General features: G+C 36.1%; 1 protein-coding gene across 1 annotated transcript; it reads left to right on the top strand.

Moving 5' to 3' along the window:
* Positions 1 to 3646: 3646 nt before the first annotated feature.
* LOC132623706 (uncharacterized) lies at positions 3647 to 19605 on the top strand. The gene is made up of 4 exons (XM_060338494.1): positions 3647 to 4220; positions 17615 to 17736; positions 18110 to 18261; positions 19400 to 19605. The coding sequence occupies exons 2-4, from the start codon at positions 17681 to 17683 to the stop codon at positions 19603 to 19605; spliced, it is 414 nt and encodes a 137-aa protein (XP_060194477.1). The 5' UTR covers positions 3647 to 4220; positions 17615 to 17680.
* The last annotated feature ends 193 nt before the right edge of the window (positions 19606 to 19798 follow it).

The raw sequence follows: 19798 nt of genomic DNA, 5'->3' as shown, positions 1-19798 counted from the left end.
TCACAATCTGAAGTTGGCAGAAATATTTTACAACTTACATACATATATTTACACATATATATTTCCTTATATACATATACTTACATATATATCTTTCCTTATATATACACTTACATATACACTTTTTAAATGAAACACTTTCTTTCAATCATTTTCGCTACTGTTCATCTACCGAGGTTGAACGGAGGTCACAAGATCCAAACAAACAAGACGAATGGAGCAGCCAACAACGTCAAGCTTCGAGTCAACACGAATCAACTTCCCCCTCCCAAACTAAGAATTTTTCTTTGAGTGCAGGAACTTAAAATCGCGAGATCAACAGTCAAGTCTATCAATCAGGGCCATTGTGGCCTCGCCTCAAAAACCATACAGCTTTACTTCCAACCTTATCTTTTAATTTATTTTTATCAAAATAATTTTATAACTTTATACACCTGTTTTTGTAGGTTGACGAGATTGAAGGCGAATCAAATCAGGATTACGTGTCCTAAATTGGGCCTGTCACGATACCATCAACATCATGAGCCAGACGGCTATTCCACCACTTTACTCCATACTTTATCAATTATTTTATCATATACTTTACCAGCTTTAACCATTTTACTCTGAACTTTGCAGGAATCATTGTTAAGTTTCCAAAGACAGCTGAAGGCATCTCCCAAGACCGCTGGAGGCATCAATATCACACCCCGAGGATAACTATACATTTTAGACTCGTCCGCCTTTAATAGGACATCATTTCTTCAAAAGCATCGCACTGCAAAGGCACCGCATCGCATTGCATTATTACTTTCAAATGTCCGACAAAGGGACAACATCATTGTTCGCAAACGCACAGCATTTAGGCTCGTCCGCCTTTAATAGGACACTCTAGGATTGTCCGCCTTTAATAGGACACTTTAGGCTCGTCCGCCTTTAATAGGACACTTTAGGATTGTCCGCCTTTAATAGGACACTTTAGGCTTGTCCGCCTTTAATAGGACATTTAAGGCTCGTCCGCCTTTAATTGGATATCATTTCTTTAAAATGCCTCACACGACATATGCATCATGTCCTCGAAAACAACCGGAGACATACTTGGGTTCGTCCACCCTAAAATAGGACATATTGGGTTCTTCTACCCTAAAATAGGATACTTGGGTTCGTCCACCCTAAAATAGGACATTTTAGGCTCGTCCGCCTTTAATAGGATATCATTTCTTTAAATGCCTCACACGGCATATGCATCATGTCCTCGAAAACAACCGGAGACATGCTTGGGTTCGTCCACCCTAAAATATGACATTTTAGGCTCGTCCGCCTTTAATAGGATATCATTTCTTTAAATGCCTCACACGGCATATGCATCATATCCTCGAAAACAACCGGAGACATACTTGGGTTCGTCCGCCCTAAAATAGGATACCTGGGTTCGTCCACCCTAAAATAGGACATATCGGGTTCTTCCACCCTAAAATAAGATACTTGGGTCCGTCCACCCTAAAATAGGATACTTGGGTTCGTCCACCCTAAAATAGGACATATCGGGTTCTTCCACCCTAAAATAGCATATGTGGGTTCGTCCACCCTAAAATAGGATACTTGGGTCCGTTCACCCTAAAATAGGACATATTGGGTCATTCTACCCTAAAATAAGAATTCACATATTTATCTTGAATTTTATAGGATTGGCGTCGAGTCTCCGAAGACAACCGGGGGCATCATTCGACTATACAGTCTCATATGCATAAGCCAGACGGCTACACTATGACACTACTCTCTACCTTATCATTCACTTTACCAATGCTAACGATTTTACATTGAACCTTACAGAAATTATCATTAAGCCTCCGAAGACAACCGGAGACATAACATCAAGTCCCCGAAGACAACCGGAGACATAGCATCAAGTCCCCGAAAACAACCGGAGACATAGCATCAAGTCCCCGAAAACAACCGGAGACATAGCATCAAGTCCCCGAAGACAACCGGAGAATTACCATCAAGTCCCCGAAGACAACCGGAGACATATCATCAAGTCCCCGAAGACAACCGGAGACATATCATCAAGTCCCCGAAGACAACCGGAGACATCGCATGGCTACACGGCCTCACCTGCATAAAGCCAAACGGCTATACACTTATTTTACTCCTTACTTCATTCCTTTATTTCATCATCTACTTTACCACTTTAGTGAATTTACCTTAAAATTCGCAGATATCAGTTATCATCGAGTCCCGAAAGACCGCCGGAGACCTTATCACTATCATCTTCAAAAGCAACTAGAGACCTTATTACATCCTCAGCATACGCATCACACATTCATTCTAGTCCCTGAAGACAACCAGAGACAACATTGGCCACACGGCTTCATTTTCATTCCCACACTCATATTTACTATCATGTTACAACTCTTTATAATTTTACACTCTCAACGTTATTACTAATTTTGACATGAATTTCAGTTTTAACAGAAAGTACAACCTGCAGAGACGCAATACAACGTGGAACTTTATCTTACGCAGTGAACTGGGGCAAATTTGCTGAAGAGGAATATCAAACTCACAAGCAAAGGTCACGGATCTACTTTCGAACTCAATTCCGCCTATGTCCACAAACACGTGATACGTAGGTTAATTTCTCTTTCACGTCCTCCGCTAAAACTCTACTAAATCTACTCCTTTCACAATCTTGTAAGCCTGTCCATATCCCAGTGTCTCCATAACTCAACACTGGGGCATTTTTTTGGAGAATTTACGTCGTGTCTAATAGAGTCCTACTTATGGGTGTGATGTGCACCACATTTATAATTAGGAGGCTATAAACATACGGTCCATTCTCAAACACTGTCGTCATCTGTCTTCGACCCGCGAGGATACAAATGACATCTCATCCAACATCTTTTCAAATCATTAACACCTCTCAATACTTCGTCAATCTTCGCTTCCCAACATCCTAAATCCCTTCTGCCCTCATAATATTCTCCACCAAAACCGTGTTTCCTTACAAGTTCGTATTTTGTTGGTCGGGGCAAAATTGGCTACTACATCAACTTCTTCGCTCGAAAACTCTTACATCGTCTCCGATCGAAGAGGGGCATCTGTTGACACCCAATTTTGTCCCTCCTTTATTTTAATTCACTCGGGCGTCTAACTGACAAGCCAAATACTTTATTTTCACTACTATTATTTTCGCTACTCTATTTTTAACATTACGAGTATTACTTTACCACAAATTTTTTATGATGATTCGTCATCATTTCATTTTTTTTGGGGGTTTGGACTCGTTAAATTAATTACAAGACAACACTTTGCAAAATATTTATTTTTTACATTATTAATTATTTATCGTCTTTACCAGTTATTAAATTAGAAGCCCAAGAATAATTAAATAGCGGAGGAATGGTCAACAATTTTCAGCCAATTAATGGCTTAAAATACAAATACAATATTATTTTCTACCCAAACAAACAACCCACATTTTTATACCCAACCCACATTTATATCAGCCCATATTTAAATTAATAGACCGGCCCAAACGAATTATTGGCCAGCCCAAAATTACCCGGTCCAGCCCATACCCGAAATTGACCCGGTCCAGCCCATCCATTTCCCCTCCCTTTTTACCTATTTCCGCTTTTTTTTTTCTCTCCTTTCTCCTTTCCCTCTCTAACCCTAGCCGCCTCTCTCTTTTCCCTCTTCTTCTTTTCCGCCTCCCTCCTCTCTCCCTCTCTCCCTTTCACCGCCGCTCCCACCTCCCACCATTTCCGCTCCATCCACTTCTCCTTGTACCCCCACGCCTCACGCTCCTTCCACTTCTCTTTGTCTCCCACTCCTATCGCTCATACGCTCCTCTCTCTCTATTCTTAAACCAAACAAAGCCCTATAAATTCAGGGCGAAGTTTTCGGTTAAAGGGGGGGATTTTTGGAATGGTCGAGAGACGGGAGCCGAAATAAAAAAAAAAAAAAAAAAGGGATTGAACACGATTTGAAGAATTTCTGGGCTTGGAATTCTGTTTTAGCCACTTAGATTCCTCTGAAAACATTAATATTCTTAAGCCTTAACATTTTCGGGTAGCGATTCAAAATAGCAAACCATATTTTTACTCCTTTTCTCCCCCCTGCAACTAAATTTCGATTTCAAGCATAGACGAGTTGAGGTTCGCTCGTGTTCGGGTCTATTCATAACGAGAATGTAGATTCGACGACTTCGACGCCTCAGTTCATTGCGCGCGAAACAGGTGAACCTCAATACATTTATTACTTCTAGTCTTTAATTTCTGCTTTTAGTTAAATTTTAGCTGATTCTGCTATTTTCTAGTTATGTAGTTTCTTTGTCATCATGTTATTTCTTTGATGTTTGGATGCTATTAGGATAGGTTGATTAATTGCTAATTGAACTTAAAAATGTCTGTTGTAATTCGGATGATTAGATGGAATTTCCAGGACTTAGAACCTATTTAAAGTCGAATATACATAGGATATACCTTAGGACATCAAGGCAAAAAGAGGGTATATATTCGATATACGTCTGGTATACACACCGTGGTGTGTATATCTTAGGTATATTGTGTATGTAATTAAAACAGATCGGTACTAATTGTCTTTCCTCGCAAGTTTAAAAGTATTTTTTTTTTGTTTCGATTAATGCTAATATGAAACAGTGACAGTGAGCATGGATTATTTGTTTCTTCTGTGATGTAGAGGTTGCTACTGCATATGTTTTGTACAAATCAGGTGCTGAGATTGTGTTAAGTCACTGAAAGTTTAATTCAATCCTGTCTGGTTGTGCTTGCCCGAGTGCTATTTATCAGCTTAAGCATAATGTTTTACTTTTTAATGGATGATTTGATCCCCGTTATGTCGTTTGAGTAAATACTAGCATATTACTAGCAGTTTTAAGGTTGTGTGTAGCCACTACTTCCTCTGTTTCAGGATGGTTTATATTCCTAATTTGTTTGTAGTTTATTTACATGTGTGCCAATATACTCTATTAACTGTTAAAAGCATGTTTAGCAAGATCAAAGATCAGTTTAAGTTGGATAAAAGCAGATGTTAGTGTGCATTTGATCAAACATCTAATATAGGGATTAGACGAAATATGTTTCCTTGTCTTGCATTTGCTTGCTGATTTTAAAAAATGAATTTGGCCATGTGTGTGTTTGCCTAAGCTATTTGGCATTTGTCCAATTTGGAACTTGAGTCGACTTGAGATGCCCTATATAGCAGTAGCAGTAGCCAATCCGCAACTCCTCTCAAGTCAGCCCTATATAGCAGTAGCCAATCCGCAGCCAAACAAGAAAATAAAATCTGGGCCGAAGCCCAACAGACAGAAACAACCCTCAGCAATATACGAAGAAAATTTGTTGGGCCGAAGCCCAATAATGATCAGGGTCGTAGCAGCCTTAATAAATGGGCTTGACACATTCACTCCTTACTCTCTTCCTTATTTTTTTGTTGTGTATTTTTATTTGCTTTGTATGACTAACATCTTATTTTATTTTATCAACTTAGATAAATTCTAGTATATTAAGGGTTGTAGCTTAATAATGGGTAGTTAATTCCACAAATTTATATTCACTTCTCAGTTATGTTCTAAACTATTAATGGTATCTATAACATTTATTCGAGTAATGGATTTTCAAATAGCATGACTATATATTTCAAGTCAAAGGAATCTTACTTTATTTTACTATCTTAAAATTCTCAAAACGTCACTAATATGTAAATATTAATCCAAGTATTCTTTATAAACATTTTTAAAGACGTATTCAACTATGCATACCTTTAGCCGAATTAGTTAAATAAGTTAATAAACAAATAAAACTCACCTCTTTGCATCCTATTTATAAAATAAGTCTAGATTTTTCTACACCATCGTATTCATATAACATCATTTTTTATCTAAAGATCATATTTGACGAATCATCTTTTAAAAGGCCATCAATCATAAGCGAATTACCCTATTTTTTTACGAATCTTATTTTGGAATAATATCATTATATTTTCAATTTAGGCTTTAGCAATATTTTCATGCCTCATTTAACATTTAGAATCTTCTGTTACACAAATTATTATGTTTTTTCTATAAGTATTATTTTAAACAATACTATTATGCTTTCGTTCAAAAAACTTAACAACATTTATAAGTCGTATTTCAAAATAGCATTAAAAGTATTCTTTTATACAAATTATTACCTTCCACAAATCCCATTTTTTTAAACAACATTTTTATATCTATCTGTAACTTTAGTTATATTTACAAAGTTATTTTCTACAATACTATATTTACACTTAGCCTAATTAATCATAAGTCCGGTCGGTTAACCATTATTAATGGGTCTTAAAGGGTGCCTAATACATTCCCTTTAGACTAATTGAACCCTTACCTAGAATCTTAAGTTTCGCAGACTTTTTAAACAGAGTTAACTTTAATAAAATTTAGGTGTCCTAATTCAGCATAAATAATTAGGTGGCGACTCCTTAAAATAACAACAAACAAAAAATAGAAATCTCCAATACGTCATACTTCCAAACGGTCACTTAAAGTTGTTTATTCGATTCTGAAGAATAAAATAAAATAAAATAAACTTACTTCTCCTACAATTCAACCAAAACTAAACCATTAGACTCACACACAATTGTCACCATTAAAGTTGGAAAATATACATCCCAACACCTGGAAAGTTGTTAATCTCTTTTGCATTATTCGACCAATTTCTAAACTAACACACGGAACCCTGGGCACTGTATCTCAAACCAACAAGAATACCCTTAATGACCCGCAATTAATAAGATACAGCTAGCATATTCACATGGCAAAAACACAAACTTGAAATTAGAGATAGAATAATAAGACAGATGCATACACAACAATCTTAGGTAGGGATTGCCCACTATACCTCAATAAACAATGAGTAGACTCGAAACCACAAAAGAACTGCATGTGGGCTAAAGGAGCAAAGAGACTGATCATTCGCAATAGAATAATATTCAAGCTAATATGAACATTCCAAAGTGGGAAGGCACCCATCATCTAGAACAAGGTATTTAATCCAAACAAACCCCAACTATAGCAGTCTAACCCATCATCACGCTATGGCACACACAGAGGGAACATTCCAAAGTGGGAAGGCACAACAGCAGACGGAAGATAATTGTATATTTAATGAGCATATAAGCCCTATTCTAAGGCTAGTTATTTTCAAAACTAGTTGAGTATGACTGAGTCTTAAAGAAATAATATTCTCCAGGTTTAATGGTATTTATATCATCAATGGTACAATGCTCCAGAGGCAACACTGAGATTAAGCAAATATCCCGAAATGCTTATCACATTATATCAAGATCAAAGAGTCATATGTAAACTTATGCATATCTGAACAAGACACCAAGATATTTTAAATGTTACATAGATCAAACTAAAAAGAAACTTAACAGAGCTAGTCATGCTAGACATACTTCATAAGAGGGATTCATGCTATCTTAGGATCTTCCAAACAAATATTCAACTTCACAACCTTATTCCTTATCAAGGAAAGGGCAGAGCTTAAATCAGATGTGCACATATATTAGTATTGATAAATAGAGGCAGAATAGAGATCTATAAGACATACGCGATCATTTTATGTGAAGGCAAATGGCATCTCAAGTCGACTCAAGTTCCAAATTGGACAAATGCCAAATAGCTTAGGCAAACACACACATGGCCAAATTCATTTTTTAAAATCAGCAAGCAAATGCAAGACAAGGAAACATATTTCGTCTAATCCCTATATTAGATGTTTGATCAAATGCACACTAACATCTGCTTTTATCCAACTTAAACTGATCTTTGATCTTGCTAAACATGCTTTTAACAGTTAATAGAGTATATTGGCACACATGTAAATAAACTACAAACAAATTAGGAATATAAACCATCCTGAAACAGAGGAAGTAGTGGCTACACACAACCTTAAAACTGCTAGTAATATGCTAGTATTTACTCAAACGACATAACGGGGATCAAATCATCCATTAAAAAGTAAAACATTATGCTTAAGCTGATAAATAGCACTCGGGCAAGCACAACCAGACAGGATTGAATTAAACTTTCAGTGACTTAACACAATCTCAGCACCTGATTTGTACAAAACATATGCAGTAGCAACCTCTACATCACAGAAGAAACAAATAATCCATGCTCACTGTCACTGTTTCATATTAGCATTAATCGAAACAAAAAAAAAATACTTTTAAACTTGCGAGGAAAGACAATTAGTACCGATCTGTTTTAATTACATACACAATATACCTAAGATATACACACCACGGTGTGTATACCAGACGTATATCGAATATATACCCTCTTTTTGCCTTGATGTCCTAAGGTATATCCTATGTATATTCGACTTTAAATAGGTTCTAAGTCCTGGAAATTCCATCTAATCATCCGAATTACAACAGACATTTTTAAGTTCAATTAGCAATTAATCAACCTATCCTAACAGCATCCAAACATCAAAGAAATAACATGATGACAAAGAAACTACATAACTAGAAAATAGCAGAATCAGCTAAAATTTAACTAAAAGCAGAAATTAAAGACTAGAAGTAATAAATGTATCGAGGTTCACCTGTTTCGCGCGCAATGAACTGAGGCGTCGAAGTCGTCGAATCTACATTCTCGTTATGAATAGACCCGAACACGAGCGAACCTCAACTCGTCTATGCTTGAAATCGAAATTTAGTAGCAGGGGGGAGAAAAGGAGCAAAAATATGGTTTGCTATTTTGAATCGCTACCCGAAAATGTTAAGGCTTAAGAATATTAATGTTTTCAGAGGAATCTAAGTGGCTAAAACAGAATTCCAAGCCCAGAAATTCTTCAAATCGTGTTCAATCCCCTTTTTTTTTTTTTTTATTTCGGCTCCCGTCTCTCGACCATTCCAAAAATCCCCCCTTTAACCGAAAACTTCGCCCCGAATTTATAGGGCTTTGTTTGGTTTAAGAATAGAGAGAGAGGAGCGTATGAGCGATAGGAGTGGGAGACAAAGAGAAGTGGAAGAAGCGTGAGGCGTGGGGGGACAAGGAGAAGTGGATGGAGCGGAAATGGTGGGAGGTGGGAGCGGCGGCGAAAGGGAGAGAGGGAGAGAGGAGGGAGGCGGAAAAGAAGAAGAGGGAAAAGAGAGAGGCGGCTAGGGTTAGAGAGGGAAAGGAGAAAGGAGAGAAAAAGAAAAAAAAAGCGGAAATAGGTAAAAAGGGAGGGGAAATGGATGGGCTGGACCGGGTCAATTTCGGGTATGGGCTGGACCGGGTAATTTTGGGCTGGCCAATAATTCGTTTGGGCCGGTCTATTAATTTAAATATGGGCTGATATAAATGTGGGTTGGGTATAAAAATGTGGGTTGTTTGTTTGGGTAGAAAATAATATTGTATTTGTATTTTAAGTCATTAATTGGCTGAAAATTGTTGACCATTCCTCCGCTATTTAATTATTCTTGGGCTTCTAATTTAATAACTGGTAAAGATGATAAATAATTAATAATGTAAAAAATAAATATTTTGCAAAGTGTTGTCTTGTAATTAATTTAACGAGTCCAAACCCCCAAAAAAAATGAAATGATGACGAATCATCATAAAAAATTTGTGGTAAAGTAATACTCGTAATGTTAAAAATAGAGTAGCGAAAATAATAGTAGTGAAAATAAAGTATTTGGCTTGTCAGTTAGACGCCCGAGTGAATTAAAATAAAGGAGGGACAAAATTGGGTGTCAACAGAGGTGACTACTGCATTGCATAACATTTACATAGCATGACATTGCATTGCAAGGCACTCCATTTGAATTGCTATTCATGTCATTGCATGGCACATTCTCTGATTGATTTTAATTTGTGAATTATTGAGTTGTTGTTGTAAGTAATTATTTTAGAGACTTGATGGACTCAAGGTTTGGAGATTTTCCCCTAGGCTTATAACCTGAGATTTGAAATCCCTTGTGACTATCGTACCGCTAGACTTTCATATGTGCTAGAGTTGGGACTGTGTTTGATTACTTATCTGCTTACTTGTTAGTTGCTTCTTGTTTATATGCGTGAACTAACCATTGTCGGCCTATCATACCTACGAGCCTTGTGTTGTGCTCATACTACTCTTGCTACACTCCTTGTGGAGTGTAGAGTTATTTTCAGGTGATGTTCGGAGTCTCACGACCGTTTTGAGGCGTTCGTGATTGGCGTTTGGGTGAGCTATTTGAGATCTTGCAACCCAGAAACTCTCCTTAGATTTCTGTTGTTCTCTATCCTTAAACAGAAGTCGTATCCAATTTGAGTCTGTTATCTACTTCAAATTGTAAACTTCTTAGAAGCTCTTGTATGAGTCTAGATCAGGTTTTGGGAATTTCTTATACTAAAAGTATTTATTCCGCATGTTGTATCTAATTAAGGTTATTACCTGAAGGGTTCGCCCACCAGGGAGGGTTAGTGTGGGTGCCCGCATGATCCATGATTTGGGTCGTGACAGACAAGGGTATAGTTGAAAATTTTAATAACGGAAGGGTTATTTTTTACCCAAATTTATAACGGAGGATATTTTTAGTCCTTTTTCCAAAGTAGAGGGACATTTTTGACCATTTTCCTATTGTAATAGTTATCACTTTTATGATTTCATATATTTAGCATTCTTAGATATGTCAATGGATTATGATAAAATAACCACCACCCAAGATATGCACAATTGGTAAAGACATTTTATAGCTTATTTATTATCAGAACACAATACATTAGTATTTCTTAATAGCAACAAGCGTATTATATTTATCACAAAATTTAAAAGGAGATTAAAGTTCTCTTTTCCTATATTTATTGTATAACGTAAAGGAATATATTCTTTGTCAGTTGGATGAATTAAATTGTTGTAAGTCAATCAATATATATTGTTATTTGTGTCGAATCATGTTATTCAAGTTGTTGTATCATAAAAGTTTTATTCTTAAATTATTTACAGAACAAAAATGAAAGCTAAGTTAGACATGTTCTCATATGATAAGATAATAGTTTATTATGATTAATTCCTTTTAATATTAAGCGCGCATCGCGCGGGTACTTATACTAGTAGAATATAAACGGAACATAATATAAATAAATAGTCTATGTATGAAGCTAAAAAGTTTACCTTAGATAGGAGGTTGTGAAGAACTCAGATTAGGATAGAAGGCCAGTATGTAGTCTCGCTTATTCTTTCGTACTAGTAGTCGTAGTTTTGCTCATTCGTTTATTGCCCTTTGATTTCTGCTTATATTTGTTGGGTCTTGTACTTCGATTATATTATTTATCTATGGTAGCTACTGCTTCTTTCTTTCCGGACTGTTTTATCATGACTTTCTCGCTTTTGTTATTTCTCATTTTCATATTGCTTTGATATGCGTGTCCCCTTATCTGACCTGTTTGCCTTGTTCTCTCTTGAGCCGAGAGCTTTCGGAAACAGCCTCTCTACCTTTTAAGGTGGGGTAAGGTTTGCGTCCATTCTACCCTCCCCAGATCCTACATTGTGAAATTCCACTGGGTATGTTGTTGTAATCGAACACATAGCATATATCCATTGGTTTGAGATAAACATTCCATGTGGGTAAGTTTTTTACCCCCAGCCACCCACCCGCAAATCAGAATGGGTATTTCAATAATTGTATTTCCAAAAGGACAAAAAAATACCAAGTTAAATGTGTTGCTCCTTGCTATTTGCTACTAGTGTTGTAACAGGGATATTTAAGGAAAACAAAAGATGGGCATTGAGGATTGGGTTTCATTCATGTTCTTATTCCTCCATCTTTTATGCATTGTTCAACCAATAGTTCCTAAATCATCCATCCTATATTCTCTTCCATTTAATCACATAAATATCAAATGACCCATTCTCTAGCTTTACCATCTACAACCTTAATCCAATACACCATAACTCCAAAAATCAAGGCATTACCTAGGTCAAAATCATTCAAAATTCAAGCTGTACAAGATAATGAACGTGGACCTGTTTGCCTTCAAGAAGGGCAGTGTTTGGAGGTATATCATTGCTTGGTGGATTTTATGTGGCGCAAACAATTTCTCTATCATTTGGAGCATTAGGAGTTAATGACGTCAGTGCTGCTGTAGTTTGTGTTTTAATTACCGAATATGTGACAAGGTTTTACTATAGTAGGCCTAAGGTGACTTTTCCTATTGCTCTTTTGAACAATTTTAAGATGGGTTTTACTTATGGTCTGTTTATTGATGCTTTTAAACTTGCCAGTTGAGGTAATTTGAAGCAAATAGTTAAGAATAAGCAGCAGTAAGTAAATTTTTGAAAGCAGTTTCCTCTTTTTGTTGCATCTCTTATAAAAGAGTAACTCTTCTCGGGGGTTGTTTGGTTTGAAGATAAGTTATGTAGGCATTAGTTACAGTGGAATTAGTTATCCTGCTATTATTTGTTATTGTCTGTTCGGTTTGTTATATTGAAAATTATACTATCTATTGTAGTATAATTTTTGAGAAGTTATTTGTTTATAAAAATACCCTCCACCTTATTTTGCAGCAATAAGTAATTTTATTTCTACGTAGTTTTCTCCTTTTGTTGTATCTCTGACGGAAGAGTAACTCTCTTAAGGGTCATTTGGTTTGAAGACAAGTTATATTGGATTAATTATGTTGAGATTAGTTATGCGTGTATTATTTCTTATTGACTGTTTGGTTAGTTGTATTAAAAATTACATCTATTGTATTATTTTTAAGAAAAAGTTATTTGTTTATTGAAATACCCTCTACCTTATTTAGTAGAAAAAGGGATTGAGGGACTTCAGGGGTATCATTTTCATTGTTTTATCACTAATCCTGGTACCACTATTCGACCAATTTATACCGGTACTATTTCTAATCCTGGTATATAATTTATCCTAGAATTAGTAAACCAAACAAGAGATAAGGCAGTACTAAATTTTTATCTCAGAACTATTTATGTTTGTCCAGCATACTAATCGACCCCTTATGTTTTATGATAGAATCGTGGCTGTTTACTTTAAGTGCTTGTCGATATACAAGTCACAGAAATAGAGAAGTTCTTATTCCAACTGTGTGTGCTGGAAGTTTTTGCTACTAACTCAGGCTTCATTTGATGATGTCTCATCTTTTAGAAAAATAATAATGAGAGTAACTCATTTCTTGTGTCTTGAAATCTTATAATCGCCTTGGTTTGCTTACTATGCTTTGGAAATTGTTGGAAGTCAATTATGCAGTACAAGTTCACGAAGTAAAAAGTAATGCGAAATAAGGCATTTTTAAGTGAATGACTTTAATTATCTTTGAAATATTCCCTTCTCTTATTTATATGCCCAGAACATGAGCTCTAAAGAGCGGGATTGGATCCCCTCAAGTATTAGTGTGTCCAGTAATCTCCTGTATAGGCTTTGATTAGTAACATCTGTCCACTTTAAATTTTAAGGATTTAGATCTATGTAAGTTAACAACCACTTTAACCAAATCTGTGTAAGTTAACAACCACTTTAACCAAAGTTTACCTTGGTTGTTCACTTGTTACTCCTAAACCTCACACTCACAGTATATGTCGTAATTCACCCAAAAAAAAAAATGCATTCCACCTTTCATTTACTTAATCCATTTCCTCTATATTGCTGAAAAAAATATTTGTTTTATGTAATTAAACTGCACCATTGCACTCATACGACGTATAAAAATTATTATTGCTGCTTCTATAATGCCGTTTATTTCCAAGCTTAGAAGAATACAAACATTAGCCTATCATAATCTCTTTCATTGGAAAATGACCTCATATCAAGTTATGGTAAGATTCCAAGATACCCATCCACAATACATTACTCTCTGTCCTGAAATACTTGTCACATTTTGCTTATCGAGAGTCAATCTGACTAAATTTTTAAACTAAATTGGATTAAATTAATTTACTATTTTAAAATTTAGTTTCAAATATTCAAAAATTATATGAAAATTTATATAAGTTGCAATTCTTCTCCTATCAATAGGGTGAACAAAAAGACATCTCAAATGTTGATCAAAAGTTCATGTATTTTGACTCTCGAGGATCAAAACGTGACAATTTTTTGGGATGGAGAAGATAAGAATTTAGTACGGCACTGATGGTGGGTGGGACCGTTGTGAATTAGAGGGAGGATTTAAGACTTTTTAAGTTCTCTAGGGAGATTCTCTAATGTTGTAAATATGGAACGGATTTCGACTCTCTAACTATGGTTAAAGTGGTTGTTAACTTGCATAGATCTAAATCCTTAAAATTTAAAGTGGACAGATGTTACTTATCAAAGCCTATACTGAAGATTACTGGACACACTAATGCTGGAGGGGATCCAATCCCCTAAAGAGCATCTCTTTTATAGGGAACTGGGTAAAGATAGTAGAATCTTGGGTAGCCTTTAATAGGATTTAATGATTTCGGCCCAAGACATGTGATGAAGGTTAAAATGCCCTCACTACCCTGTCACTAACGAAGTGAATTCTAAAATGCCCCGATGGTTAATTTTACTCCAATTACTACGAAAATAACTCTAGAACAACATCCTTTTCTTTTTGCTAATTAGCATCTATTTAGGTAAAATAGTTTGGGCAAAAAGTTACAGAGTCGTGACTAAAGTTAAGTCTGCTACTGTTACCATCTCAAAAAACAAGAAGTTTTAAGTCTACTAGTCAGTAGATAAGGTTTGACAAGATCTTGGCGAACTTGTGATCTTTCTCTGAGTCTTCTTTATTGTTTGAAAAGCTGAAAGAACCTGCTTTCGATATCTATTTGTTGCGTTAGAGTCTCAACTTGGTTGAGGATATAAGTAGTTTTCTTAGTTTTCTTATATGGTTCTGGGCAATACTCATTTAATGAGTTAGCTTTTGGGGTTGAATTACACCGAAAGTCCATTTTGTGAATATGGTATCTATGCCAAACCCATCTTTACTTTACTCAAATATAAAATAAGTTTTTTAGTTATCACCCCTTGAGGTGCGGCCCTTTCCCGAACTCTGCTAACTCGGGATACTTTATGTACCGGGCTGACTTTTTTTGTTTGACTTGCTGGATGAGTAGTATTGCAAACTGAGATGAAACTTGGCATTGCAACACAAACCTTTATCAGACAAAAATGATTGACTAGTGAAACTTTTGAAAGGACCAATGAAGGAATCTCACCTGTTAAGTCATTGAATGAAACATTGAAATACTTGAGATATTTGAAGACCTTTCAAGTTATTTTGGGATTGGACCCTAACCCCCTGCTTGGACGGCGGTTTTCCGTGGTTCATTAATGTATGGTTTTCTATTAAATCATGTTTGTTTTCATTGTTTTTAAAATTATTTGGTATAGTGTTGTAAACCCGTTGTTCATTTCATGGTTATATAACCATGAAAAGTCCCAATTTTTTAAACTACGGATTTGGTGGTTTTTCCGTGGTTACGTATTTCATTTCTCCATTATACCCCACCCTCCACCATCCACCATCCACCATCCACCCCACCCCACCCCACCCCACCCCCACCTTACCACTCACCCCCACCCCTGCCCCATGCTACCTCTCACCCCCACCCTACCACCCACCCCTACCCCCAACTATCCCACTCCTCTACCACTCCACCCCACCACCCACTACCCCTCACCACCACTCAATCCCGCCCCACAACAACTCATCCCCACACCCTCATCCCACACCACCCACCCCTTCGCCACCCCACCCACTGCCCCTCAGCACCACCCAACCCCAACCTCACAACCTCACAACCACCCACCTCCCACCCTACCACCCATTACCCCCACTCTCATCCCACAACCACCCACCCCTCCAACACCCCACCTATTACCTACTTATTTTTTAAAGTTCCTATTTTATTCTTTACCTGAGTTTTATTAATATATATAAATTAATTTCTAATTAAGAGTTAAGGGTATTTTAGTAAACTTACAAGTTATTATACAGTACCATACAGTCAAATCAAACAATACAATTATTATTAAACCACAACAAACGATACAATCTATCCAAATATTGTGTTCATTAATACAGTACAATACAATACAACACCATACTGTACCATACCATATTACACATTAATGAACCACGGGAAACAACCATCCAAACAGATAGTAAGTTGCGCAGACTCTTCCTTTTTGCTGCCACACCCGTCTCGATATGGTACGGGTGTGGGATACGTTTCGGATATGGTCAACCAACTTCAGATACTTTGATCGGAGTCCATGGACAAATTTGGGGGGGAAATTGAGATTTTGATTTCTCAAATTGAAAGATAAAAGAGATTTAAGATATGAAAAATGACATACCTTCAATATTATAGTCCTTTTGTCTCATATTCGGTGCTTCATGTTTCAGACCAAACAGAGAGAAACAATAATTCAAGGGGTTGTGTTTTGAGTTCTGACTTCTAGTAGACAGTAGCAACGATCTGTAGGTAGAATTGGTGGAAGGCCTTGAATGGCTTTCTTTTTCTCTTTTGAGGGGAAGAACCAGAGAGCTTGAAACAAGAAGCATCCATACCTGGATTTGCACCCCTTGAATCCGAAAATTTAGATTTTGCCGAATCCGATACTTGAATCCGTACCTGTATTGAATACCCGTACTCAAGTCCGAGCAACTTAGATTTGGACCTGAGAGGTTGTTATAAGAGAGGTCTAAGCCAACTAAACTTATCATGTCGCCTGTTGATGTAGGCATAGATCCTTTTAGATTATTATAAGAGGTTTAAGACAACCACCTGTGAGATTACACTGGGTTTGTTGTTGTTAATCTACTGTCGAGTTGTTCATTGGGAAATCTCGTTCAACTTGGTAACCAACAGAGCCTAAGCTTGTAGTTTCAACATTTTACACTGCTCTTCATAGACTCTTGAAGCTGATATCTACATAAATAGTAATGATCATTAATATTATACAAGGCATTCTTCCATGCAACTTTAGCACAAATATTATGTACTACTATATTACAGTTATTTGAGACACTCAAACTTGATACAAACCCAAGAGAACAGCACCAGAAAAATTCATATCTCGGACAAAATGCTGGTTGTCATCTCAATTGATGCATGTACCGAACTTGAATCGGGATCAAACTTGGGTTGGCAGTCGTTATGTGATAAGAACTCATATCACACACACAAATATAGTACTCCCGCGATCCCGTTTTATGTGATATAGTTTGATTAGGCGCAAAGTTTAAGAAATAAAGGAAGACTTTTGAAACTTGTGGTCTAAAACAATCTCTGGATATTTGAGTGGCTGTAAATCATTTCATTAAGAGTAAAAGGGGATGATTTAAGTTAAATTATTTTTAAATATAGAAACGTAACATTCTTTTTGGGACAGACTAAAAAGGAAAGTGTGTCACATAAATTGGGACAAAGGGAGTAATGCAAGAAGACTTGAGTTTTTCACTTTTCCAATATCTACATAGGGTATATTTTTCAACATTCATCATCAATTAACAAAAATGTTGATCCCTTCCTTATGAATTACTTGATTTAGTTTACTCGTTGATGAAGTTCTCCTCGTACTCAGAAAGTAATTATGAGAATAGCCAACTCAATAGTAAGCTCCTTCCAAAGCTTCAGTGCTTTTCTACTTTCTTGTTTTGCTTTTTTCTTAGGACATCCTGGAAAAGGAATATTTGGCCTTGGATAGAGGTAATCGATCTGGATGAAGTTTTTCAGCCATGCTAGTTATGAGAAATAGTAGAAGACCTAAATCTTTCATTTATAATCTGTCAAGGTAACTATTTCGCTACCCCAATTACACTAGTTTTCAGTTTCTTTTCATATTTTCCTTCGTTGCATTAACCTAATTTTTTGAACTTAAAATTTCTGTTTTAATTTTACTGGACTTTGTTTTCCTTTAATTTCCCTTAGACTCTTAAATAAGTTGTCCTTCAATTCAATTCTCTTTTTTCATTACAAGGAGATATATTTTTATGGAAGAATCAGAATGCCCTTTTGTATATTCATGTGGTATAGACAAACAAAATAATTTCTAGTGCTGAATAAGGAAATAATTTCTCCAGATGACATTAGAATGTCTGAAAAAGTTAAATCTCGCTACATCATCTGCGAAAACATTCCAGTTTGATCTTCTTGATATTTGTCAGGACATCTTTCGTGTTCAACCTCTCGTTAGGAGATTCAGCTGTGCAATTCAATGCCAACACCAAAATGGACACCATACAATGCGATATTTTCTTAAAACCACTCTCTTCAGGTTCCAATAAGGTGACGTTAATAATATCCTCTGGTGCTGCAGGTATTGAATTACATACCCAACTTCTCATCAAATTTTCTTGAAACATTTCATCATATGGCCTTTTTCTTGTGAAAGTCTCCATGAGCATAATACCATAGCTGTACACATCACAGCTTGTAGTGACTAGTCCTGCTGATCCATACTCTAAGCAAATGTCACTGGAATATTTAGTTTCTTGACGGGAAGAATATATAAACCAAAATTATTTATAGGAAGACATTAAAGGTGTTTGAAACTATTTTGAGTAGATCAACACAATGAGCAAATGAAGGTACAATAGGAATGAAAGAGTAAGGCAATCAATCAATTGAATAAGGCAATCGATCAACTGAAACGATGTAACTGCAAGTTTCTGTTGCTTCATTTTTTAGCTTCCATTAAGTTTGATATGTCATATTTCGAATTTTTGTTTCCTCATTCTTCATGAAAAATCTTTTATATATTACAATAGATCCAGTAAAGAAATTACGTTATATACTTGATGTACAACACTCCCTCCGATCCATTTTACTTGTGGTGCTTGTCTTCTGCATGCCCCAAAAGAAAACATTGACTAAAAGGATAATTTGACTAAATTACTCTTATTTATTATTTGATCTCACTTTAATACTACTCTTCCTTTCACCACATTAATCTCCCTCCACATTTATTAAAGGTAAAAAAATATATATATTAATTAATTCGATCTTAATATTCTGAAATGACAAGTATTTGGACTAATTATTTTTAGTACCCATGACAAGTAAAATGGATTGGAGGGAGTAAAATGTTATAAAAGTAAAGTCTGGTGCAATGTAGCCCATAGTAGCAAGTGTTTTAGTATGAGTAATAGATTCCCTTTCCCCAAATAACTTGGACAGACCAAAGTCACTCACATGTCCAACCAGCCTTTGATCTAGCAAGACATTGCTAGGCTTCAAGTCACAATGTACAATAATTTTTGCATAACCATGATGGAGATATTCCAAGGCAGATGCAACATCCATCATTATGTCTAATCTTGGATCATATTCAAGAAGTCATCATCAGAATGTAACCATTGCTCCAGGCTTCCATTGGGCATGAAATCTTGAAGTAATGCTTTAAATTGTCTTTTAAATGATATATTAACTAACTTTGGTCTTTTAATTGTATCCAGGTGCTATAAGGACTGCTACTCAAGCTATACCTGCTTTAATCTGTTGGAAACTTTGGAAGGCTAGGTGTGCACTCAGATATGGTAACAAAAGAACAATTGTCACTACAATATGCAATGAGGTTCTATTTCATCTCAAGGTTTATTTTACTAGAAACAATTTCCATAACAATTCAGAATTCTTGGCACCAGCTATGTCAATTTATTGATGAATATAGACCACACTTAAGCTTAACCCCAGTAAATGGTTGAAACGAGCTGAAAACAGGATTAAGCTCAACATTGAAGGTAGTCGTAATAGTGGTAATCACACAGCTGGGATTGGGGGAGCTGCTAGAAACAGAAATGGGGATTTGATATGGGCTTTCTCCAAATCTCTTCATTACGATCGTTCATATTACA

This window comes from Lycium barbarum, chromosome 12 (genome assembly GCF_019175385.1).
Source record: "Lycium barbarum isolate Lr01 chromosome 12, ASM1917538v2, whole genome shotgun sequence".
Lineage (NCBI taxonomy): Eukaryota > Viridiplantae > Streptophyta > Magnoliopsida > Solanales > Solanaceae > Lycium > Lycium barbarum.
This window is presented reverse-complemented; position numbering and strand designations above follow the sequence as displayed.